The following is a 26228-nucleotide window of genomic DNA, read 5'->3' on the forward strand; positions in this document are numbered from 1 at the left end:
GTACATGTGCAGGATTGATAATAATCAATTAATAATCAATTAGCAGAAAGAAAATAAAGAATAAATTCTAGAATAATAATAAGAATCTCATTCCTTTCATTGTGATGAATCAGTTGCTAGTTGTTGGTGCTGTAACATAAGTCTACATTCGATTTAAAAAGTATGTGCCTTTCTCTTTGACATATTTTATACCATATTTTATCGGAAACAATATATTAAATGGCATGTTCTGTTTTTTAATTTACTGCAGAACATATATCAATTCGGACACTTGTGCATTATTTGTAATTATAAAATTGCATTATTTGTGTGATCAATAAAGATAGATGTGATAAAACACGTGTACATAAAGACATGCACACACATGCACAGACCTCTTAAACATTCATATAAATGCAGCAATTTATATGAAAGGAAAATCATGTCTCTAGTTTTCTGGTTTCTCAGATTATTACTTCAGCTTTCACATAAATCAATTGTCCGTTTTTTTATCCTAATAATACAATAATAATATAAGGGCCTAATAATACAATAATAATAATTGTTTTGATTGGGGAACACATCCTCCTTTGCATACAAGCCTTTGAGTGCAGTACCACACAACATAGTATTTGCACATGTCCCCATTCAAGAGCATCTCTGGAACATATCCCCTGTAAACAGCAAGGGCCTTCTATTTCTCCATACTACATGACACAGAAATATGTCTATAAAAAGAGATCACTTAGAAAGAGACATTCTACAAAACGTGGTAGTATTTGTGTAATATTTTTTATATTCTCTGGAGCTTAACATCATTGGAAATAGAGACACTCTCTATTCCAAGGGACCTTTCGAAGACATTTTAAACCTAATTAAGTCACACCTTCAAGGTCCCATCTGCCATTATTGTGTGTAATGACTTTCTGTTGCCGGTCGATATTTTAGATCAACTGGGTGATTTGCGAACTGCCTATCAGAATCTTTTCGAGTTACCCTTGACGAATCAGCCAATTGACTGTGCTGCTACAGAGTGCTGATAACGCAGAATTATTCTCTCAACACTCAGGAGAGACAGATAACCACCTCTATTCAAACAAAGTTGAAGCTCTGGGCTTTAAGTTCTGTCCAAAATTTAATAACATAAAATATACAGCGGGTAAAATAAGTATTGAACATGTCACCATTTTTCTCAGTAAATATATTTCTAAAGGTGCTACTGACATGGAATTTTCACCAGATTTCAGTAACAACCCATGCAACCCACACATGCAAAGAAATCAAACCTTAGATGTCCATAAATTAAGTTATGTGTAATAAAATGGAATGACACAGGGAAAAAGAGTTGAACACACTTAGTTAAATTTATTTAATACTTCGTACAAAAGCCTTTGTTGGTAATAACAGCTTCAAGACGCCTCCTGTATGAAGAAACTAGTTGCATGCATTGCTCAGGTGTGATTTTGGCCCATTTTTCCACACAAACAGTCTTCAAATCTTGAAGGTTCCGTGGGCCTCTTCTATGAACTCTAATCTTTAGTTCTTTCCATAGATTTTCTATTGGATTCAAGTCAGGTGATTGGTTGGGCCATTCTAGCAGCTTTATTTTCTTTCTCTGAAACCAAGTGAGAGTTTCCTTGGCTGTGTGTTTCGGATCATTGTCTTGCTGAAATGTCCACCCTCATTTCATCTTCATCATGGCAGAAGATTTTTATCAAGAATGTCTCGGTACATTTTTCCATTCATCCTTCCTTCAATTACATGAAGTTTGCCAGTGCCGTATGCTGAGAAACAGCCCCACACCATGATGTTCCCACCTCCAAACTTCACTGTTGGTATGGTGTTTTTGGGGTGATGTGCTGTGCCATTTGACCTCCAAACATGGTGTGTATTATGGCATCCAAAGAGTTCAATTTTGGTCTCATCTGACCAGACTATATTCTCCCAGTATTTCACAGGCTTGTCTAAATGTTGTGCAGCAAACTTTAAACAAGCTTCAACATGTTTTTTCTTCAGCAACGGAGTCTTGTTTTCTTTGAAACAATTGTACCTGCTAATTCCAGGTCTTTCTGAAGCTCTCCACAAGTGGTCCTTGGCTCTTGGACAACTCTTCTGATAATTCTTTTGACTCCTCTGTCAGAAATCTTGCGAGGAGCACCTGGTCGTGGCCGGTTTATCATGAAATGATGTTTCCACTTCCGGATTATGGCCCCAACAGTGCTCACTGGAACATTCAGAAGTTTAGATATCCTTCTGCAACCAATGCCATTAGTATGTTCTGCAACAATAAGGTTGCAAAGGTCTTGAGAGAGTTCTTTGCTTTTACCCATCATGAGATTTTTCTTGTGTGACACCTTGGCAATGAGACACCTTTTTATAAGCCATCAGTCGGGACCGAACCAGCTGATATTAATTTGCACTGACAAGGGGCAGGATTGCTTTCTGATTACTGATAGATTTCAGCTGTTGTCTTGGCTTTTGGTGCCTTTTTGCACCTCCATTTCTTCATGTGTTCAATACTTTTTCCCTGTGTCATTCCATTTTATTACACATAACTTAATTTATGGACATCTAAGGTTTGATTGCTTTGCATGTGTGGGTTGCATGGGTTGTTACCGACATCTGGTGTAAATTTCATGTCAGTAGCACCTTTAGAAATATATTTACTGAGAAAAATGGTGATGTGTTGAATACTTATTTTACCCGCTGTATATATAGATATATTTTGGGTGGAAATGACAAATATATTTACCTATTTCCTGATTGATAGTATTGCTTCTTTACTCAACTGATAGTTTTGGCCAAGGTAGATAACCTGGATTATATTTATATCTACTATAACTCCCCAATAATGTATACTCATGAGGCAAGGTTAATGGCTTTAGTCAAGGTTATAATATGACTGTTTGAACTGTGAAAAATAGTTTTTTAGTTGCAAGGCTAGGTCAATTTAGCAGAGCACCGGCAAAGTATGTGCTCAAAGCACACAATGGCAGTTGCCGCTCATAGCCACCCCACAGTTCACAAATTGGACTCGCACATGAGTCAGAGGAAGAAACCCCATGAGCAGATTAACAAGTGGATTTGTGGGTGTTCAACAGGCTGGAGTCACAGGTGCATAATGAGACACTGCCGTCCCAGTCAACCGAAATAATCTCTTCCATGGGTGATGCTAGAGCCAATTGTACATCAATCTGTGGGGCCGCCAATCACAGTTGGTATGGTCAGGAATCAAGATCAGACCTTTGGTGCCCATTCACTATTGACAGGATTCTGTTGAATGTAGGCACATGGACACATCACCAAGTTTATAATGGAAGCAAGACCTGCTCAAGAGATCCAAAATGTGAGTTCTCTGTAGATATCATGACATGACATTAAATACCTTTCTCATGCATATTGGCATGCTGGTCATAACGATTTCCTTCAGCAAAAGAACACCAACCAATTCCCAGAATGTGTTGGTCTCAAAGTAGTGCACTCAGAGGACACTTTATTCAGGGCAACTTACAGAGCTTACATAAAGTCCATTTATACAGCAGGATATTTTACAGCTGCAATTCACCTTAAGTGCTTTTCTCAACTGCAGCACCCTACTCAAGATTCAAACCAGCAACCTGCTGGTAATAAGTCAGGTCTTTTTGGCATCACTGGCCAAAATGCCCCTGGCCTGTCCTGTCTCAACACACTTCCCGCAGCTGCTTAAAATCACATTTCCGTGGTAGCTGCATTATTTCCATTTTCGCAAACAAATTTTTACACATTATTCTGAAAGCTTCGGAGCTTGATTATGAGAAGAGGTTTGAATAGCGCCTTGAACACGCTGAAGCAGTGATAGATTTGTGTAGGGGTCTATTTATGTTTTCTGATGTGTCTCTTTCAAAAGTGTGATGGCAGCTTGGCCTCTCATGCCAGAATCTGTCTCTTTTATAAGGGCTCTAGAAAAATACTGCAGTCTTCCACAAAAAGCCTTTTTATTCAATGCAGAGTGACAACCCAAGCTATCTCACTGAATGATTCACTGTAAACTCTATTGAATTACGTGGATTGGAAATTCAAAACAGGCGGTTAAAGTGCAGCCAGAACTCACAGGGCAATTTCTGTGACAATGTGGAAGTTTTGCCACAGCAGACCTCTGCCACTCCTATGAATTTACTGTACAAGAAATTATAAAGACATTCAGGCTCAGCACAAAGTGTCACATTTCCGCTCTGCCGTTCAGTGCCATGATTTAAAGTTTTTCTTGATTTACGAGTCCTTGTTGAGTCTCTTAGCTAAGTTATGTAAAAGGTGATGTGTTGTCCTTGTTTTTTATAGAGTATGGGCAGAGGAAGAGATGCTGTGTGTGTGTGTGTGTGTATGCCTGTGTGTGTGTGCGTGCATACGTGCATGTGTTGCATATGTGTGACACAGTGGAGAAAGAAAGAGAGAGAGATAATTTTCCTAGTGTAGCTTATATGTTGGCTGATAAGGAACACAGCCATGAACAAAGGGATAGCATAGTGGTTAATGCACTATGCTATCCCTGCATTCAGCACAATGATATCCCAGTGTTCCATACTTTCTTTGACAGCAGTAGCCTAGCCTATTTTCCGGGAAACAAACCAGTGTATGTTGTTGTCCAATGTCAAGTGTCTATTTTTATAAAGTGACGAGGCAGAATGATGAAACTGTAGTTTTGGGAAATGAATTTGAATGTCAGCTATTAGCTACTGTAATGAGGATGATGTAATGGAGAGGCTGCTGCGAAGCGAATCAAAATGCCTTTGAAACACAAAAGTGTACCTCTAGAGAAAATGGACCAGCAGAAAATGTCACCGACTTGTCAAAGTCGGATGTTTTTTTAAAGCAGTCGCCAATCCGCAGCTCAAGCTATTGCTGTCAGCAACTTTAGAGTATATCAATAACATACCCTGCTCAACTACTATCATTCCTGACAATGTTAGAGCAGAGATTGCTTAATACCCCTCTGTCTCCAAACTTGCAAAAATGTTCTAATGGTCGCAGGTCTGGTAGCTAATGTCTACCTTTGGTGATTAAATGAAAACTTACTGCACTGCTATTTTATTTTGCCTGTTACAACTGCAATTTATAAAAGCGAGCACCCACTTTCTAAATTATAATTTATCAAGAGTAGCATATCAGGAGAGATGGAATGGACTGGCTATAGCCTACATTCTACGGAGAGTATCAGAGCCCAGGAGCTGAAGTTGTTGACGATTTCACATAACACAAGAATGCCCTTCAAATGAGTGAGAAGACAAAGAGCTTTTCAAGGGGATTGGTGAGGGGATTCTAATCAATTTTAGTGTCATTCAGCTGATTTGTACCGTGACAGTCGTTACAGGCCTGGTTGGTAGCAGCATTCTCCGTTTCAGATTTACAGATTTACGTTGGGGTAGCAGCAGTAGCCTTGCACAATGAACAATCATATCCGCTGCTTGCTACACAGCTGTAGCTCATTCACTATAACCATATTCACAAGTAAACAAGCAAGCATAGGTTCATTTATAAAAAGGCCTAGAATTATGGCTAGCATGGTTAAAACAGGTGACCTCACTTACTCCAAAAGATGTTTGTCTTGTTCATTTTACATGAACAAGACAGTGCTATGTGTTCTTGTTTTATAAGCAATGGTGTCTTAGGTGATGGACAAAACTGCAAGTGCATTCTACCGGACTGTGATGTCCATGTCTCAATTTCAAGTACAAGGCAAAATAGGTGAGCAACAGATCAGTTGGGCCCATATTTCAAAAACACCAAGTAAGCACTGCCTCAACGGCCTCACTGTGCAGAGCATAGCAGCTTGTTTCTACCTGACAGTTACTGTATGTGCCGTCTGTTAGTTGCAAATTGTTCACCATGTCTTGTTGACATATTTTGGAACAGTAATTGATTTGTCACGTCTCAATGAAATCTCCCAGACCTACAATATATCATTACTCATGTTCAACATCTTTAGTTGAGGATATTCACATGATGAATTAAATGGAAAAGAGGTACCTGTGGCATTCATGCCTTTGTGGACATTTCCTCTTGTAAAACCATTATTTGTGCATTGTTATGCAAATAACGAAGGCATGGATGAACAGGCCCCAGCAGAACAACATGCAGCCTTAACCTTTAATCAAAAATAACACTCACTATCCCCTACATTCTCAATTCATATCTCCTCAAAAGCCATTCTATTGAGGTAAGAATTTCATTCACAGCAGGAAAAGATGGGCAAAGATGCATCATGTCTGAAATGAAACTGTTAAAAGATGCTTTGGGATTTGATGTTTGCGCTCAAACCTTGTTTCCCCAACATTATGGGGCTGGATATTTTTCTCACATTAATAGTTCAGGCCAAAGCCATGATGAAGCCCAGCTCTTCAGATAACTCTTTTAAAAAGTAATTCAATGTACCAGCCTTCAGCCTTCTGTTTGAAGCACCTGGATTGAGTTCAAGTTTAAAGCACCACTTCCCTTATTTGGCCCTAATGCCAGTTTGCCATGATTTCATAGTGTGTTTCAAAGACAAAAAGAAATGCGGGCAGTTGCTAGTGGGGTGAAAGGTGGTGACGATTCTAGGGGCCCACAGCTTGGTTTTGTCTGAGCAACAATAAAAAGTATTGTCAGGGATGGATGTGACACCGCAGGTGATTTCTTTGCCTCACTGTGAGAGTCAACATGTAGTATGAGAAAGTAGCCAGATCGACTTGAAAGACTGGAGTGAAAGTGCGGGAGGTTTCAATCTATTTCTTGGGCTTTTTGACCTTGCTTTGTTTCCACAGAAATACTTCTATTTATTTGTCTTCTATTTATTTTGTTCTATTTTGTAGTATGTTCATAACGTCCACCTGCTCCTGTCCTCTTATTTTGAAAACCAACATATGGTCAACCTACAGTGGTTTGAGGTTTTATTTGGTGCTGCCTTCCTAAGAGATCTTGCCAGCAGAGGCAAATGAATAAACAGTGGTTTCGTATTTAATTTGACATTTTGTCTCGGTGGCATTCCTGCCACCGGCCGGGAAATAATACTTGCGAGGTTCCGACAGTAGGGGGCAGCTGTGGTGCATTTCGACCCATGACAGGCTGAGCAGTCATTTGTAGCACGATCACCAATAATCCATCGTGGTTTGTTTTTGCACAACCACCACCAGGCGGCAAATGTGAACACTCTACAGTGATCCTGTGTGCTCTTTTGTTTTTGTTGTTTAATTCCCAAGCATTAAATCGCTTTTCATGAAATATCTTGGTGTCAGTGAAATTATTGTCAATTTATACACAGTCGCACAGTAGCTAACCTACAATGTGACGAGAGTGTTAACCATGTGTTTTACACAAGGATTTATGAAATCATTAAAAACAACTACACAACAGAATTGCATTCCATTAAGATTTATCTCAGTTATTCTCAGTTGAAAATTCCAACTTCCCACCTCCAAGCACTCCAGGTGCATGACACAAAAAGCAAACAATGTGGCAAGTTTATAACCATTTGAACTGTCCACATTCTGCACTGACACAATGACAGAAATATACCAGTAACATTATAGCTAGTTACTAAGCCTCAGTTTAGACTTTAAACTTGGCAAAACTGGCCCTTGAATTTGAGTTGGAACAAGGTCACATGATTTGTGATGTGCATTAAGGGTCATTTAGTTCCTGACTTTAACAAACAAGAAATGTGAACAGGGTGCATGAACACTAAGAAGTCAGTAGCCAAGCCATCACCAGTGAATGTAGGTTAAGTCTATTATATATCGCCAATTTGACACACACATCCGCTTCAGGGAGGCTCATGTTTTTATTTAAATGTACAATTGTCTCTAAACATGTACAGAGAATGCAGATTTAGCAAACACTATTAATTAAATTATTTATGGTAGCCTACTTTCCTTGAAAGCTATTGTTTTTTCTGATAATATGCAAAGATTGCTGGGAAGCACGCGGTTGTTGTCAAGTGTCTGATGATGCAGAATGATGAAGCTAACCATAGCTGGTTTTTGCGGTGAAGTTTGAACATCAGTGACAGCTAGTAGTTAGAATAGCAAAGGCGAGTGAACTGCACTTTTTTGTGCATCTTTCTGAATCAGAGTGTCTGCCAAATGACTGTAATGTAATGCAATGCAATTTAACTAAAGCAAAGTAACGTGCTTTGTGACATGCATTTGACAACTGTAATTTATTTTCTCCAAACAGTGAAGGAGAAATCTATCACATCTCACAGATCTAAACTTGCACATCACAGCTTTCATGAAGCAAGATCCTGAAAACTGAGTGCTTTAAATAATTTGGTATTTAAATTATTAGAAGTTACCATTACCACCTCACAGTAAGTGAGGCGTGGAGTTTGCATGCTCTACCATGGTGTCCCCTTGGATTTCCTCAGGTGCTCCAGGTTCCCCTCCCCCCCATATTCCAAAGACATGCAGGTCTAGTACATTTTCCTTGGGGTATGAATGTGAGTGAATGGTATGTGGGCCCTGCGATGGATCGGTGACCAGCCATGGGTGCATTCCTGCCTTCACCCAATGTCTGCTGGGATAGGCTCCAGCTCGGTGGTTGGATGGATGGATGGATGGATGGAATACTACACACGATTATGCTAAGGTATTTGTTTTACCTTTTTAAATTGCTATCAGTGCTGCTAAGGTAGTCATAATAAAATGATTTAGTGCGTAGTGCGTAGTGTGTGTGTGTATGTATGCATGAATGTGCGTGTATGCCTGTGTTTTATAATAATACTGCACTGAAAGCCTTCCTTCAGGCAGTATGTTGGAATGGTGCAGTGAGCAGGTGGACCAGACTAGCTCTCCCTGGGGTCTGCCCCAACAAAAAAACGCTCCAACATGCTGAAGTTGAGCTTGTCAACTTGTCTCAGTCAACGAAGCATTTTGCATATTTTCAAAGAGTCATAATCAAAGGAATCACTGGGGTGGGGGGGATGGGGGGTGGGGTGTTGGGAGGGGAAGAATACAACACAGTCAACATCTATGCCTGTTGTTTTTCTTTTCTGTTCATCAAAATCATCTGCTCACCTACGTCATTTTGACAGATATTGTTTGTGCTACTTTGCTGACACAAAAGATAATGGTGGTGATGATGATCACACCCCATCTGCAGACTGAATATGAAAGGCTGGAGGAAACTGGAGGAAACAAAGCGGCCATCCGGGAACTTGCACCAACACAACGTTGTGCTCTCATACACCAACTGACACCTGAGATCACATGGCAGCCTCTCTTTCACAAGACTTAGGTTCAGGGTAATTTTTTCCTTTTTTTGGTAGCCAATTGTACCCCGTCTAATTTAATTAGAGCTAGTATTAGATACACCGCCCACACCCCATCCCTCGGCGGCCCTACGGAGAGCGACACGCCTTCTTCAAGCCGTCTCGCCAGATGCTGGTAAGCGTGATTCCGAGGCGCCCAAGGTGCTTTTTATTGTGCGGCGATCTACTAACCCTGCCAAGTCCCTCCCCCTGGAGCAGCGAGCAAATTATGCTGCTCCACATGGGCCGGCCAAACTTGGCTTTTGGCAGGACCGAGAATCGAACCCCGGTCCCCGGTGTGCAACTGCAGCGAACTGCAACCGCAAGTCCACTGCATCTTAGCCTGTTGCGGCACCGCGGCCCTAAGGTTCTGGGGTTTTAATGACAACAATGCCATGCACGTTTGTCTCCCATGTGAATAAAAAATAAATATCAGAATTTTCACTGCCAGACAGGGTCTTCTATATCTTCAGTTTTGTCTTGTTATAAACCAAAATGTGAGAAAATACTTCAATTCAGGGGACTGTATTGACAAAGGCACATACACAGCACCTTTACATTTATATTACAATTGAAACAATAACTGACAGTGTGGCTGTCGCTTTGGTTTGTTTAAATTGCCAGGATATTTTATCAATAGCGCCAATGAAACAGGGGCCTTCCCCCAGAGGACATTGATTTATTTTGTCTGTAAGTTAATTATATGTGCTCGGTTAGGTATTGTTGCTGCACCCCAGGAAGTCACTTTTCAATATTGCTTATCAATTTGCGAGAAAATTGAGCTTCTGAGTCTTTGCGCTTTGGGCCTGTTGCCTGGCGACCCACTGAGCGAAAGTGACAAAGAGGTCAGTTCTCTGACAGCTTGGGAAAATATTGGAAGACTGTTGCTACTGTATGTTCATGTTTTGACAGAAAAACTATCCTTATCAAAAGAGTATGCTGATAACATTAAGTGTGTGCGTGTATGCATATCATATAGTATGTACGTATGTGTTTAGGAATTAAAGTACACTATGTCCATACAAATACTTGTGCACCCCCCCCCCCCTTTTTGAGCATACAATATCGCTATGATTTGTACTGTGTATTTTATACAACTTTTGCACAGCATTATGCTCATATAGAAGATTAAAAAAACACATTTGAAAGTATTTTGGGAGAAAATATCTTATTCCCACTTTTAGGTAAAAATCAAGAAAGAAAGTCTTACTTTAGTTTCTTCAAGAGTTATTGTTATACTCAGTTATGCAAAGTTGTCATTATTAATTGTTTCAACATTTGATGTACAAATTCAAACTGAAGTTTCATTAGCATGATGGAAATGTGAATAAATTTTTTATTGATTGCCTCCAACTCGATCTCTTAAGACAATTTGAAGCAACTGCCAGCAACTCCTCCACACACCATGAGTCTGCACTACACAGTGTAGTTTAATTGAATTCTTACTTTGCCATATTTATATTTATATTTATATTCACAAAGCAACCCAATGTTTTGGTTATGTTAAGATAACATAAGCTCAGACCTGCTCACCACCGCCCTCTAGGGAACACACATTCTGATTAAGCAGGAAACAGGTCTACCCTTATTCATGAGAATGTGGGAAAGATTTATCCAAAACCAGAAAACTTAAAAACCATTCGGAATATACTGCATATACAGTGAGCTCCATAATGCTTGCAGCCATCTTCAGCTCCTGCTTGTTTTGTGGGCTAGTTGCCTTGAGTTTCCTCTACAGCATGGTCAGGTGGATTCACATTGGATGAATGACTTGGCCAGTGAAGATTTTTACTCAATTATCGCTTTAACAGTATGTTTGTATGATGAAGCACCATCAATGGTGAAAGTATGGGAGAGACACACTGTCCGTGGCTTCACCAGGCAGTGGCACCACCTTCATTCATTTTCAATGGGTCGCCTGTGCAAGGCACCAAAACAATGCAATATGTGATGTCCCTATAATGATCGCTAACAAAGCGAGAATGAAGCCTCGTTGTTAAATTCATTAATAAAGTACCACAGTCTCACAGATCACTAGGGTGCATAAATATGGCAATAATATAGCCAGCTCAAACCACATACAAAGTGCAATCTGACATTTTAATGATTTTTAGATCATATTAAAACTGGACAATGAAACATAACATTAAACCTGGTTAAAATTGAACAAACGATAATATCAGACAAAAAATGCATTATACGCCCACAAGCAGCCGATTGAGGGACATGGTGTGGTGGAGGTAGCTTTGCCACGAATAGTGTGTCTGCACCGTAAGCCAGTACATGCTGGTAGGCTGTACCACCAAAAGATTGTACCACCAAAAAAATTCACATTTGTTAGGTAGAGACAATTGGTTTTTAATAAGGTTGTTATTTAGCCTACAGTCCCACTTTGCGATTCAAATTACAACTAGAAAAAATCTTCATTAATCTTAGATTTTGAGCAGTTCCAGAGGATTTAAAAAATACCATGATGAGTGGACATTATTGAAGTTTTAAAACTTAAGCAAACTGTACCTGTGAGAACATAATCTATTTTTTGCAAAAAAAGAGCTCAGAGGTGCGTATTTGCCATGAGAGCGTGTTTTTTCAGTTTTTACTCAGCCAAAAAACGGTCCACAAGTTTACAAACATGAATAAAAGACGCTCAAGACAAACAAAAGCCTGGAATCATGACTAGATGCGAAATGTTTTCATATACCTACTGTACACTAAGGAAGCATTTGAAGACACCTGACTAATCTGAATATTATGGTGCCCTGAAATGGGGGTATGTGTAAAAAGTGCAGGACAGTAGTCTGAGGAGAAGGGCCAGACTGGTCGAAGCTGACAGGAAAGTGACAGTAAGGGAAATAACTACACATTACAGTGGTACGCAGAAGAGCATCTCTAAACACACAACGCATCATAACTCTAAATGGATAGGCTACAGCAGCAGAAGACTTAGTAAGTATTATACTAGTAAATAAGTCTAATAAATACCCAATAGTGCTCACTGAGTACATACACTCAGTGTATGTGCTTTTTAAATTTTCACTTCTGGTTTTCTCAGAAGAAATGGCTGAAGGGCAGAAGGGAAATGGTTCAGATGCCAAGTGCTGCCATCAGCAAAAACCTCAAGCAGATCATTTTGATGTTGATTCATCAGAAAACAAAAGCAAGTGGCCCCAAAGAACAGAGACCCTGGGCAGTTTTTATCTGCGGAAGAATTGTTGTGCCAATCGTGTGTGTGCGAGTGTGTGTGATCACACTTTTTGATATGGGGTTTTTCTCCCATAGTGGGGGAAAGATGCCTCAAAGCCCAAGAAAGAAATACCGTGTGATTATTACTGCAAATTTTAACTTGTCAGGTGACCTGGTGCTTTTTTTTTCTTTTTTTTTAAGTAACAAGGTACAACCCCATCTGGCCTAATAGTCTGAAGCAGTTCCAGATATAAGGTGCTCAATCCTTATATTAGGAATAGGGCACCTTACAACTAAGGTACTGTATAATTACACAGCAGTACCATCTGGTGTAGAATAATACTTGGCTTGACACATTGATGAATGGATTCATTAATTAATACTAGAAGCAATTTAGGTTCACCTAGGTAGTTAGAAGCTACCAACTCTTTGGCTGATTATCATTTCCCTGACAATGTCCCCTCACTGATACGGTGTCTGTTTCTGTTAGAATCATCCCTTGCTTTGAATTCGCTGTCCAATTTGTGTATCCTTCTGCAGTATCTAGTTCTTGTCTTGGGTAATATTTTCAGCCTCTCTGTAATCAACACAAATATTGCATGTTTTATGACTGCTCAACAGTGTATAATATTTTTGTTGTTGTTTCTTTAAATGCAAGACAGGTAGAATATTTTTGTAACAGTTGTCAACTACAGACAAGTTATTATATTTAGTTTTTCAGAAAGCCAATGTAGAGGAAATCAGTGTTCTAACGGGATCCTGCTTACATTATTCATGGTGTGTGCACTTGTGTATGTGTAATGTTTTCATTTTTGAGCAGACAAGATTTTTATATATTTTTTGCTAACACTTGTCAACCATAGACAGGTTATTATTATGCTACATCTTATCCTGCATCTTATTATACTAAGTTTTTGAAAGGCAAACTAGAAGAAATGAATGTTCTCATGGGAACCTTCTTGTTGTTTCTTTGATTATTCATTATAAAATTATGAAAATATTCATAGCTGTACAATGAATGCCTGTTAAAACACAAGGCTAGAGTAATGCAAGCAAGAGTTCTAACCTAGCCCCATTTCTTATTATTATTATTATTATTTTTTTATCTTAGTGGGTTTTACTTGTAGTTTACTAATACAGTAGTTCTTAGACACTTAGTTGAAAAATTGGGTGGGGCATTGTTTAAAAACAGATGTTCAAAATCCAGTTGTATGTACATTAGCATAGTGACATAATTGCTCTCAAAATATTAACTATAATGTTTTAGCACAATTTGTCTGCAAAATATGAATTCCTGAGTGATTATATTAACAAGCATTCTGCCAAGTGCCGACTAATTTTGTGAAATTCAAGAAAGATTACTATCTTGTATGCATTCTGGAGTCATGTAATGACATAATAAAACACTTCGTAAATATTAAAAAAGGAAATTTGTTTTTAATTTCCCAGCAGCTGCACAGAAGTGCACAGAAATATAAACGTACTTGCTGGCAAAGTCTATAACTCTCATGAAGAGCTACAGTAGGAGTTAATAAAATTCCAAACCACTAATGATAAGTCAACTAACTTCCAATATGGCTGGCTAAGTCCAATTATAGGAACAGGCTTTGTATTTCAACCTTCTAAGTTTATTTTATGTCGTGGTCAAACACAGGAGAGGAATAAAGATTTGGAATAAATATCAATTCATCTAGACTGGAGATAGAGAGATACTGTACAGATACTGTAAGCTGCAACAAGAACAACAGACGGTGCCTGTAGGTTTTCCGCAATATCTCTTCTTGTCCGTTCTTATGTTCTCGTAAACTTCGTTTCACATCATCTTTCATTGCCTGAGTACGGTTCCAACACTAAAGAACGCAAGCAGCCCCATTTTTTGTTGTAAACGTTACATGAATAAAGCAACGTAAATGCGTTAGCTAGCTAAAGAGCATTAGAATTTTGTTCTTTCATGTTAAGTTGGCTACAGTTTGTCTACAATTGGAATGAAATTACACCCCAAACCATAGTAAAGCAGCTTTATAATTAAATTAGATACACAAGGTGGAGAGAGAAGACTGTCAGGAAAGGCTGCTACTGCTGTTTTGTAGCGGTAGCGCATGCGGATGACCCAAGAACACAATGCATCTCAAATGCATATGAACACAATGAACACAAGGATATTCTTGAAATATTTGTGTTTAGAAAAACCCAGCGTCTCCAAAAAGACCCATGCTTTCTCTTTCGATTGGCTGTAAAACCCAGACAGACATGTCCTTCAGCAAATCACACTCCAAATTCTATCTTACTTGCCATTTGCCCTCTCTCTGTTGATGGAGAGAAATAAGGATGCAACAGAAACACAGATACCACTGGCCAAACCTCAAGGAATACAGATGCATATTCAGCAAGAAAACATCAAATCATATTGCCTGTAAATCAAAATACTGCATCTGGAATCAGATACATCCCTAAGACACTCTCGCTCTCTCTCAAACTCGTGCACGTATGCACACACACACACACACACACACACACACACACACACACTGCTTAAAATACCCTCTGCAATACTTAGTTTCAATGTTTTAATCATGAACACGATTCAGGTACTTATGTACCTCTGCTGTCTAAAAATGAGCTACCAACCAGATCTACCAAAAACAAAAAATAGATTCACGCATGCGTGGTACACAGTATAATGCATCTTTTTTATTATGGCTGTCCAGTACCTTTTCACATGACCACCCTCCACCTTCCCCTCAAATCTACTGTACTACCATTTCCAGATCATGACAAACCACATAATAACCACCCTCCACCTTCCCACCAAATCTATTACAGTACAGTACCTGTGATGAACCACATCATGACCACCCTCCACCTTCCCATCAAATCTATTACTGTGAACTACCTATGATTAACAATCTCATGACTGCCCTCCTCCAATGCATCACATTGGTGAAATCCACAATGCATTATAACAATGACGCCTGCCACTGACCTGTCATGTGGTGGGGACATTTTGTCTGAAATGAAGCAGCATATCACTCAGTGCCATTTTGAAAAGCAGTGTGGGTAGGGAAGCGTTGTAATGGCATAGGCATCACGTTTTTATCAGTAATTCTCAGTCAGATGAAACTTAAGACTTTGTCAAGAATTAAACTCTCATATTCCCTCCTGAATTTGAGATAACAAGCTTATAGTAAAGGCTCTAAAATCCACTTGCAGATGCCTCTTCAGATGAATTGGCTTACAGAGTAAAGTGCAGTATAACAAGTGTGAACATACTTACATATGTAAGTTTGAAAATTCCAGTGGTTACATGAGGTAGAGTATTGCAGTTTAGTATGCCTCTGGTGCCAAAAAGCAAAATTCCCATTGAAGTCCATTCAAAACTGTGAATTTACCATGGTGAAATGATACTCTTTAATCTAAAATTTCTACACACTGAACAAATTACTCTCCATGGGCCATTTTTTTGTTCTGAGCACATAAGTTTTTAAAAATTATTATTCCTATTCATCCCTTCATGTTTAGGTACCAATAAAATCCCCAGTGTGCAAAGCCCCATAGCCAAACATGGCAGCGTCCAAGAACATAGGAATCCATGGAACATGTAGGCGGAAACTGTCTCCAGTTATTCTATAATGCAATGATATGTACACAGTATTGCTCTGTACTCTATACCTACCCCTGCAGTTACTGTATACTCACTTGCCACTTAATGCAAAGATGGAATTGTAGAGCTATCAAAAAGCAAACAATGTCTTTATTCATGCTATCCTGATGAATTTATCTTTCAATAACATTTAAATACAAAAGCAATGCTGTGAGGAATGTGACATTGGTTTATATATTCTTCCAGATAGACATATTTTTGATTCAAATGTATCCAAACAGAACTGAAGGAATGGAAGTTAAAAAAAGATGAGCGAGGGAGAACATAGGCTGGACTGAGACCAGCCGTTTGGAGAGCGCTGACGGTTATTGCTCATAACAATCATGACAGATATATGGTGGTGGTGGTCTCAGGGGAATTTCTCCCCGCTGGAGGAGAAAAACGCAGCACTTCATTACCGGAGATGGCAGCTCTGGTGCAGGAGGCAGGAATGGTGGGGACCAAGAGTGCCTGGGGCAGAATAACAGAAGAACCCCCTTCTACTGTATCTCCCGCACTGCCAACGGACCCTCCTGCAGCCCTGGCAAGCTGCGTGCTTTTTATTCTAATAACCCATCTGCCTTTCATTTACCATTGTTCTAGGAAATATATATAAATGAGTAACAACAACAATGCTTCCATTCCAACAAGTCAAAACAACGCAGACACTCGATGGAGGGCACTCTGTTGTATACTGCCCTGACCCCCAACATTATGTGGCATCATGGGAAAAGAGAAGCGAATAGATGGCAGCAACATCACCTAATCAGATGTGATTCTATTAGATAATATGAGTCATCGTGGTTGCGGTTATTAAATAATTCAGTGCTACTGTAGATAGTCCATGGGGATGTTGTGACAGAGCCAAAAAAAACTAAAACAAACAAAAAACTAATCTGAGAATGATATTTTAGGCAGCTTTCTGTGAGTATCCCACGCTGGCATTTATATAATTAGATATCATTAGATGTGTATTTATCCAGAACAAATATGAGTCAATAATAATAGAAACTGCTGGTTTTGCCCACACACCCCCTAACCTCCCATTGTGTAGAACCGAGTTATACGATATGTGAACTATTTAGTTCAAGTCCATGATTTTTAGCCACTACATAATACAGTACATATGTACATATGGGAACAGATGAACCTAGCAGTTAATAAAGACAGTTTTTATGGGCAGCAAGAACTGTACATGGTAGAGCAATGACTTGGCAGGTATGTTCTTCTGCCCCCCCACCACCCCCCAAACATGCCACCCCTGCCCCCGCTACTCAACATATCGCACTGACGCCTCGTGGCCAGATGGTGGTGCTTGTGGCCCATAACTCCTGAACCATGTGGTCTAGAATCAAAATTCTTTTTCTCACAGATTCCTTGGCTCCTGCCAAATAAAATGTATATTCACAATTTAATACATGCCTGCCAAATATTTCCAACATTACTTTTGCGAACTAGTTTTTGACCGAGTTCTTTGGCAGAGCCACAGATATATTGTCGTGCAAATGTTGCTAAGCAGTGCACCGTGCTTGGCCACAATACTGCTACTGCTATATTTGTTGATATTAATCATATCCCTACGATATGCACTGTTTCCGGGGTTATATCACTAAGCAGGATTACTGAGTTAGCTGGATAAAAACCCTGAACCAGTAGGTAGAATTTACACAGAGATGGAGCGCTACGCCCAGATGTTGCAAAAGGTGTATCTGTCACGTTTGACTTTGCACAACTACGTCCAACGTGACGATAAGACCAGGCATACATCCATTTGGTGAAAGGAATTAAACCCCGGAAGTACTAAAGGATCCAGAATACACTGGAATATCTCCCTTAGTCTTAGACCGGAAGCATTACTGCTTGTAGCATTACAGTACTTAATATATTAGATTTACAACAATATTGCAATTGTAATCAGACTGTGAACACTGTTTTAGGATTGTGCTATGTATGACAGTAGTACCCAATGCTGATGACTTCAGACATGCTGGCGGGACCTAATTGGTCAATATAATATGTTAATTTGAAATGAACAGGAGATTAAGGAGCCCATCTGCTCAGAATCCTGAGGACACAGGAAATCCCTGAGCCTTTTTGCGGAAAAAAACGGATGGGTAGTAAGGGAATGCTGATGAACCTGGCTGATGAAACCCCAATGCTACATCACACAAAGCAAAGGTTATTCCAACTGAATACAAAGGTCCCGCACTAATCTAGAGATAATTAGTGGTAATTACGTTTGTTTTTGTCCACAATAGAAAAATGAAAGGATAACCTTGAGCCTAATTCAAAATCAATGCCTCTTTTCTGGTGTACTTATTTGGTGCTTCTCAGGCATACTCAGTGGGAAGGCTAGTCAGAATTGAACCGGCAGACATAATCCCTCCATCTTGAATGGTACTAAAATACTAATCTGACTCAATGAAGGGAAAGTCTGGTGAGCATTAAATCACCGGTTTGGGGAATAGAGTTCTTTGAAATAAAGTGAATAAAAAATATGCAAAGCAGAATGTACAAGAACATAAAGAACCTAAGAATGAACATTTACAACCTACCATGGTTCGAAGGGTCTTTAACATTAGCAGACTATTTTGACACAATGTTGACTGTGCAGGAAATTAAAGTTGCAGCATTATTCAGAGCACTGATTGGATGCGACGAGTCACAGCAAAATTAAAAATGTGCAGCGCATAGTAACAGCGGTAGGTGTCATTGTGTCTTGTACATATTTTCTTTTATGGTGTACAATTTGTAATGAAAACCAAAAACAGCATAAGGACGTATTTATATTCTGGCTGAATATGCACAATTATGCATGCAAATTAATGTGAGTGTGTGTGTGGGTGTGTGTGTGTGTGTGTTTGTGAGAGAGAGAGAGAGAGAGAGAGAGAGAGAGAGAGAGAGAGAGAGTATGTACAAATGTGCGTGTTTGCATATACTGATAAAAAATCCAGGGGTGTAACAATTGGCAGTAGCCACTTAAACAGGCCAGATTTCTCTGCCATCTGGCTCAAATGAGAACATTTGGCATATCACTGAACCTGCATGGATGTGTGAATTTAACTGTGAGGACATTAAGCCGTTAAGATTCTAAACAGGGAATGACATACCAAAAGATACCTGTTGTGAGGTACATACGAAGGCTGGAAAGTGTTATCTTGATGTAGGATTTTACACATTTGTTTGTATTTGATTGGATTAGGTACTAATTGTGGCCTAGCTTTGTAATCGGACAGTAAAATGGAGGATATATACAGGACTGCAATATTAAAAAAGCAGTTGCTGTATGTGCTGTTAGATACATAATCAGATATAATACACTATGTGCTCTTGCTCTGTATGTGTATGGGTTTTCTCATTTTTTGTGGATAGAATTTTGAGTCTTTAATAAATGAAAAATAGTTATCCTACTTCTGGTTTCATAATGATCAGTCAATAACTGAGGTTTCACTGTAATTTGAGTTGAGGGACAATACATTTGTGTACTTTTGCTCACTATTGGTAACACAAAAATCTTACTGAGGGTGAGGAACATTACTGCTTCAAGGGAACATTCACAGCAGAGAAAGCAGGAATAGCTCAGCGTCTAACACCCAGAAGAGCTCTCACCCACCTTGAAGAAAGTCATAGTTGACCCGTCTTCCACCACGCCGTACTCAATCTTGGTCTGCTTGGCGAGGTCATCGGCAGAGTCAATCGGCGACTCCATGCGTTCGACTGTGAGGAAGGCAGCCAGGTTGGCGGTGTAGGACGAGATGATGATCAGGGTGAAAAACCACCAGATCCCGCCTACAATCCTGGTGGAAAGAGCTTTGGGCATGAGCTCAGAACCTGGTAGAGAGGAGCACAGAGAGGTACGTCAACCGCCAACACCGCCCATCGGTTAGGTCTCTAGGAAACTCGCGTGGGCTTCACCACCATTTCCTGTTAGACTCAGTGCCCGACAAAGAGGAGCAGGGCACGGCTGGGTTTTGTTGAGATAGACCAGGCTAGATGATGGAAGGTGAAACAAGCTAACTGTGTTCTGCCGGTAATCCCTCCCACTGAATTCCAACAATAATCGTAATGATAAACCTGCCAAACTAGTATGTGAGAAAGCTGAAGGTCATCCAGGGTCAGAGGAGTTTATCTGCAACCCTCAGCAAATAAAAAAATAAAAAAATAATAATAATGATGCACATGCACATCCCACAATGCCTCCCTCCCCCTCCACAAGAGGCCATTTCTATTAGATTTCTATTGTTATCGGAGTTCAGGGGGAATGTTTTACAAGGAAACGTATTTAACTTCTTTGGTAGGAGGAAATTCAATTTAAATTTTAGTGTAAATCATACTCCAATGTTATCCTTTTTCACATTTCATATGCAGCATAGACTACGGTATCGTGCTGTGTATCAGGTGTAAATATTGACCTCCAGTGATGACTGGGATGACGTTTACATATTCAGTATCATTGATATGGCTGAGATATTCCCGCTCATTGTTACTACCTACGAGATGGAATATTCATCCCATGCTATTATTTCAGGGGCTGCCTGTCAGTATGTGAGTGTAAATTTCGAAGACAATTATTGAAAAAGGCTTTGTACATACAAGCTATATAATGTTAAATATGTATTAGATATTTTTTTATGTGTTTGGCAGTACTTTTCTCCTCAAGTAATTATTAATGAATGTACGTAGTTAATGCTGTGTGTATTTTAATTTGTAAAAGTAGGGGTGAAAGATTATTAGAAGGCATTCGGTATAGCATTTATATATGTATATGTGTAATTTATTCAGATTGATTCAGACAGAACAAATTTGCATTACCTGGACACAGGGATTAGACAGGCCACTTCATAATTGTCTCATGAGCGACTCATTGAACTATCCATTTGTATGCAGGGTAGGGTGAACTGTTGGCCTTAACAAGCCCCGAAATACAAAAACCGCCTGGCATTCAGTGTGTTCAGAAAAGCTGCATTTCCATCTCAGTCGACACCCAACATCCTGACTGTGTGTTGCTTTGACTTTGCTGTCTCAAGGATACAATGTCACAGGAACCATGAGGACGTGACACATTAGCTGAGATAATCCTCATTGTGTCTGACAGTTGGGTTGAATTATGCTTTACAGCCTAATTTGACAATATGTGTGCATTTGTGTTAATTACACCCTTATTTTTACCATAGTCGTGGCCTTGTGATTATATGACTTGCATCAGAATGATAATTAGTGAGTATTAAAACCGCAACCATGACATAACTGAAAATATAGATTAGCTGTAATGCTGGACTTATCTTTATAATCATCATATTATTGTATGCTCATTCAATAACAGCCTATTATAATTTTGTGTTTATATGTAGGTTTTGGAAATCATTAAACATACAATGTCAGACATAGCCAATAAAAATGGCTATCCAACAAATTTATAGTTCAATGTGTGTTTTTGCTATTCTTTTGTTTACATACGTATTTTAAGTCCTAACTTTATTGGAAAATATAGGACTCAAATTGAAGTGCTTGACCAACCCGCTATTCTGTGCGTAAGTACTGGCTGGAGTTGCTTGTCCATGACGCAGTTCTTTTTTTTTCTTTTCTTGTTTCATAATAGAATTACGAAATAGTGCCATCATGTCATTTTTACAGTACATACACCAGTAATCCTTCTGGCATATGTATTGTGCACAATGATCTTACACTGAGGATCAAATATACAGCATATAGTATGGTGTGGGCTCCAGAATTATTGGCACCCTTGATACAAATGAACAAAAAAGGCTGCATATAATAATCAACACTATTATTAAAGATTAATATTAGATAATATTCGATATATTATGTTCAAACCTAGGGAAAGCTACATTTTATTTCAATACATTTACTCTCATGTTTCATGTTTTTCATCAAGTAATTTTTTTTTTCATAAAACAAGAGATGTATTGGCAAATAAATTATTGTAAATAAAATCAAAGTTTTTTATATTGTGTCATTCCATCATTTCCTGTTTCAGAGTAGAAAAATGAGGTAACAAGCATGCAAAATCCCTTTGTCATCCATTAGCATGGGAAAAGCCAAAGAACTGTCAATTCAGAAGAAACAGATGATAACTGGCCATCATAAGTCTGGTAATGGGTGCACAGAATTACATAACATACTATTTAGCACTGTGAGGGCAATAATAAAAAAATATAAAACATATGGAACGGTTGCAAACCTGCCAGGAAGACGACCCACAGACCACAGACGGTGAGGAAGATGGTGTGGGAGGCCAAAAAGAACCCAAGCATCACAGCTAAAGAACTGCAGAGATTGGTTGAGGTCTTGGGGTCACCAAGTCTCACAAAGAACCATAAAAGGACTCCTCCATACCAACAAACTCTTTCAAAAGGTGGCATGAAGACAGCCTTTACTGAGCATAATAAACAAAACCAAGCATCTTAAGTTTGCCAAACCTCATTGGAATTATGAAGAGAAGAGAGGGCTATGGTCAGATGAGACCAAAATTGAATGTTTTGGCCATACACATCATGGAAATGTTTGGCAGCAAAAGAGGAATGCATACAAGGAGAAGCACCTCGTACCGACGGTAAAATATGGAGGTGAGTCATTGATGTTTTGGAGATATTTTGCTGTCAGTGGTCCAGGGGCACTATTTAAGATCAAAGCCATAATGAATTCAGAAAATTATCAGGACATTTTGGCATACAATTTGGTTGTCTCTGCTAGGAAGGTCGTAGATAGATTGAAAACCAGGACAATGACTGCAAACGTCGAAATCCACACAGAAATGGTTAAGTAAAAATATCATCCATGTTCTGCAATTACCCTCTCAGTCTCCAGACTGAAATTTCATCAAAAACCTGTGGTCTGTACAGAAGAGGGGGGTTGATAAGCTCAAGGATATCAATGATTCAGAAAAGTCCTGCATGGAGGAATGGTGAAAAATCCCTCCAAATGCGTTCTCTAACCTTATTGCAAATTATAGGAAAAGGCTCATGGATGTCAGCTTTGCCCAGCGTGTTTGCACAAAGTATTCATCCAGGGGTGCCAATAACTGTGAAATATAGATTTTTGGGAAATATATTTTGTATTTGAAAAATATATAATAAGTTATATAACTTTGGCTTATTCAATTGAATCACTAATAAAGCACACCACACATGTTGGAAAATAAAGCTTATGTCAATAGCTGTATTATTATTTGTTTTCATTTTTTAGTACTTCCAGTATTTTGCATATTTATCAAAAGGTACCAATAATTCAGGAGCCCACTGTACACATGCAGTACATGGGATATGTTACCATTGTAGTAAAAAAATATTCAAGGACATTTCTATATTGTTCTATTCAAAAGAATACTATCTCAGAAGTCTTGTTTGTGTGAGATTCTATATTGAAGCATCACTATATTTGGCAGTTTGCAGCTTAATCTGTAATACTTTATATAGTATATACTGTACTGTAAAACTTACATTTTCCTTCCTGCAAATAAATTCTCAATGCATTCAAAAATTATAAATAAAAATATACAGTAAATCCTCAAATTGTGTCCGGGATTCTATTTGAAGCCGGGCCTCGGATAATAGCCGGGGGCGTGGCCGATTCGGACAAATAAAGGCCGGCCCCCAAATACAAGCCGGGGTAATATTGCCTACCAGTGGGGCTATCAGTCCATGAGCACTAGAACACATTGTTTCGATTTAACTCAATGAAATAAAAGAGCTCTTCTTAATATTTTATATTGTTGGTTGGTTTAATACTGTTGCCAATGAAAAGTTGTTGTCCTACACCATGAGTCTCCAACACGTTGCTTTCAAGCTACCAGTCGCTTGCCGCCCCCTTCTAAGTAGCTTGCCAAAGGCTGAAGCAGTATACATTTAATAGAATCAAACAGTCCAAAAGTAAATTAAATCCCAAACCAAAGTGAAAATCTTTTGATAGCCTACCGGTATGCTGCTCCAAACGAAACGCATGTCTCACAATAAAACATAAAAAATATTTGCAATAAACTAAGTCTGTTAAGACTGACACTATGACTTACCAAACGGTGTTTCCTGATTAGCCTACACTAATTGATTTCTGAATGGTTACAGGAAGTGTTGAACAGAGTTGGTCCACTTTAAGTGTAGCCTTTTACTTTATTTCTAAGAATAAATTTCTACAACAGAAACCTAATGAGAAATAAAGGCCTGCCTCAAATACAAGCCTGCCCCAAATAAAGGCCTGTGCTTTGTGCAGCCTAAGTAAATAAAAGACCCCGGACACAATTTGAGGATTTACGGTATCCTTAAAATATATTATACCTATATAAAACATAATGCAAGAAATGCTCTTCAACATATCCAAGAAAATTCAATAGAAATGTAACTTTAGCATTTTGAGTCCCAAACTTCAAAAGCAAACGCAAAAACAAACTAAGCGCGAGTCAGATTGGTGAGAACTGAGCAAAATATAATTTGTGTATTTCCTCAGGTAATTCCATTGCCGCAATTGTATTATCATGCAAGAGTTATGAGGAAGTGGGATTGGAGCAAGAAGAAGGGGTGGGTGGAGTCAGAAAGGGGAAGGGAGAGGAAGGGGAGGGGCTGTGAGCGAGAGGTGGGTGTGTTTGTGTCAAGCAAACAGAAGCCGATTTAAGTTGTCGTCTTGCACATTCAGTCTTGAAACAAAAGGCAAAGGACTGTGGGAAAGATATGCGATTATTTTCTCTGAATTTTCCATGCTGTGAGATGTGGGCTTTCGGGTCAGCCTCGCTTCGCCCTAACTTTCGCACAGTCCGTTCATTCCCCCATCGCTCGGGGTGGGGGAAAAAAGAGCTTGGACATGACAGCCAACTCCAGTTCCAGACTTCTGCCCAGAACGCTGTGAAGAAAAAGAGAGACTTTGTGGCTCCCATCACTCACTCCCCCCAGCCAGGTGCACAGTTAGACATGATTCAACAACCAGTACATAATTACCCATGATGCCCTGCAGCCCACACTGCTCTTAGACAACAACATAAAAAAAAAAAAACTGAATTAACAAAAAATGTATAAATACTTAAATTCACAGTTGTATGACCCATGGCGAAAAGGGAAAGAGGAAACGTGACGTTGACCAGCTCCTGTCTTACCCCATGAACCTGAGAGAGTGGTACCAGTTCCTGCCACCCGAAACAGAGCCTGGTTGGGGCTGACTGTCATGTACCCAAGGTAACGTCATGTCCAAACACACCATCCCACAGTTTTCTGGGGGTGAGCAAGCCATGGACAGGGAGCCTCTCTACAGTGTAGGTCTGTGCAGATGCTGACGTGGGGTTTGGGGGCGTCATGCCGAGAGAAGCAGTGTTCTCCTCCTGCCTCCGGGCCTGTTCCTCTGATGATTCCACGTTTTCTCAACTTCGCCCTAAGCCCTAACCCTCCCTGTATCCTAAATCATACCAACACACCCAGATAATCTGTGTTTTCTGACCCAGCAAATTCATCCTGATTTATCCGAATACCGCATGTATCCCAATGCCCAACATGCCTGACTCTGACCCTGAATTACCCCATAGCAAACAAGAGAGCCCTGAAGTCCTTGAATTTCAAGCACAAGTTTCAAAACGAAACAGGCAAATAAAATGCTGACGGCAAAATCAAATTTCCCAAGCCAAATTAAGTTAAGTGGCTGACAACCAGTCCTGAAAATAACCAAGAGGAAATAGAAGATGATCACAGAAATACAAATGTACATTTCTCATAGTTCAATTTATGGGGAGGCCACAATTTCAGAAGCAAATCATCAATTCATCGAATTAGGAAAAGGTTGGTATTCAAGAAGTTTAATCCTTCAATTAAAAATGTAATCAATTGAACAAAATCTAGACTGGTCATACCCCTTCACAATATCAGTATAGAAATACTCAAATCAAATTCCTAAAGACAATCATTTAACCATGCACCATTTTCCTCTTATAGGCATGCACAAAAGTGTCATAAATCGTTCCCAGCCATACACTTTTGGTGTCCACAACCAGCAAAATGAGTACCTAAAGGTCAGATTTTGCAGGTATATCTACAGGCACTGTACTGTCATTAACGTGCCAAGGCTGACCCATCCTTCCCATGAACCGTTCCATTCCTGGGAGGCAGCTCAAACGCAAAACCGACCATGCCAATCCCTACATACCTACCACTGCCTCCCGCTGAAATCTCAAAT

At 39.4% G+C, this 26228-nt stretch overlaps 1 protein-coding gene across 1 annotated transcript in view; it reads right to left on the minus strand.

The window, feature by feature from the left end:
- Positions 1-26228, minus strand: part of grik2 (glutamate receptor, ionotropic, kainate 2) — a 192453-nt gene that overhangs the window by 20326 nt on the left and 145899 nt on the right. Inside the window, exon 14 of the mRNA XM_061234317.1 lies at positions 19675-19892. Coding sequence (XP_061090301.1) covers positions 19675-19892 — 218 coding nt within the window. The remainder of the gene's footprint in view (positions 1-19674; positions 19893-26228) is intronic.

The sequence above is a fragment of the Conger conger genome, chromosome 1 (genome assembly GCF_963514075.1).
Source record: "Conger conger chromosome 1, fConCon1.1, whole genome shotgun sequence".
Classification (NCBI taxonomy): Eukaryota; Metazoa; Chordata; class Actinopteri; order Anguilliformes; family Congridae; genus Conger; species Conger conger.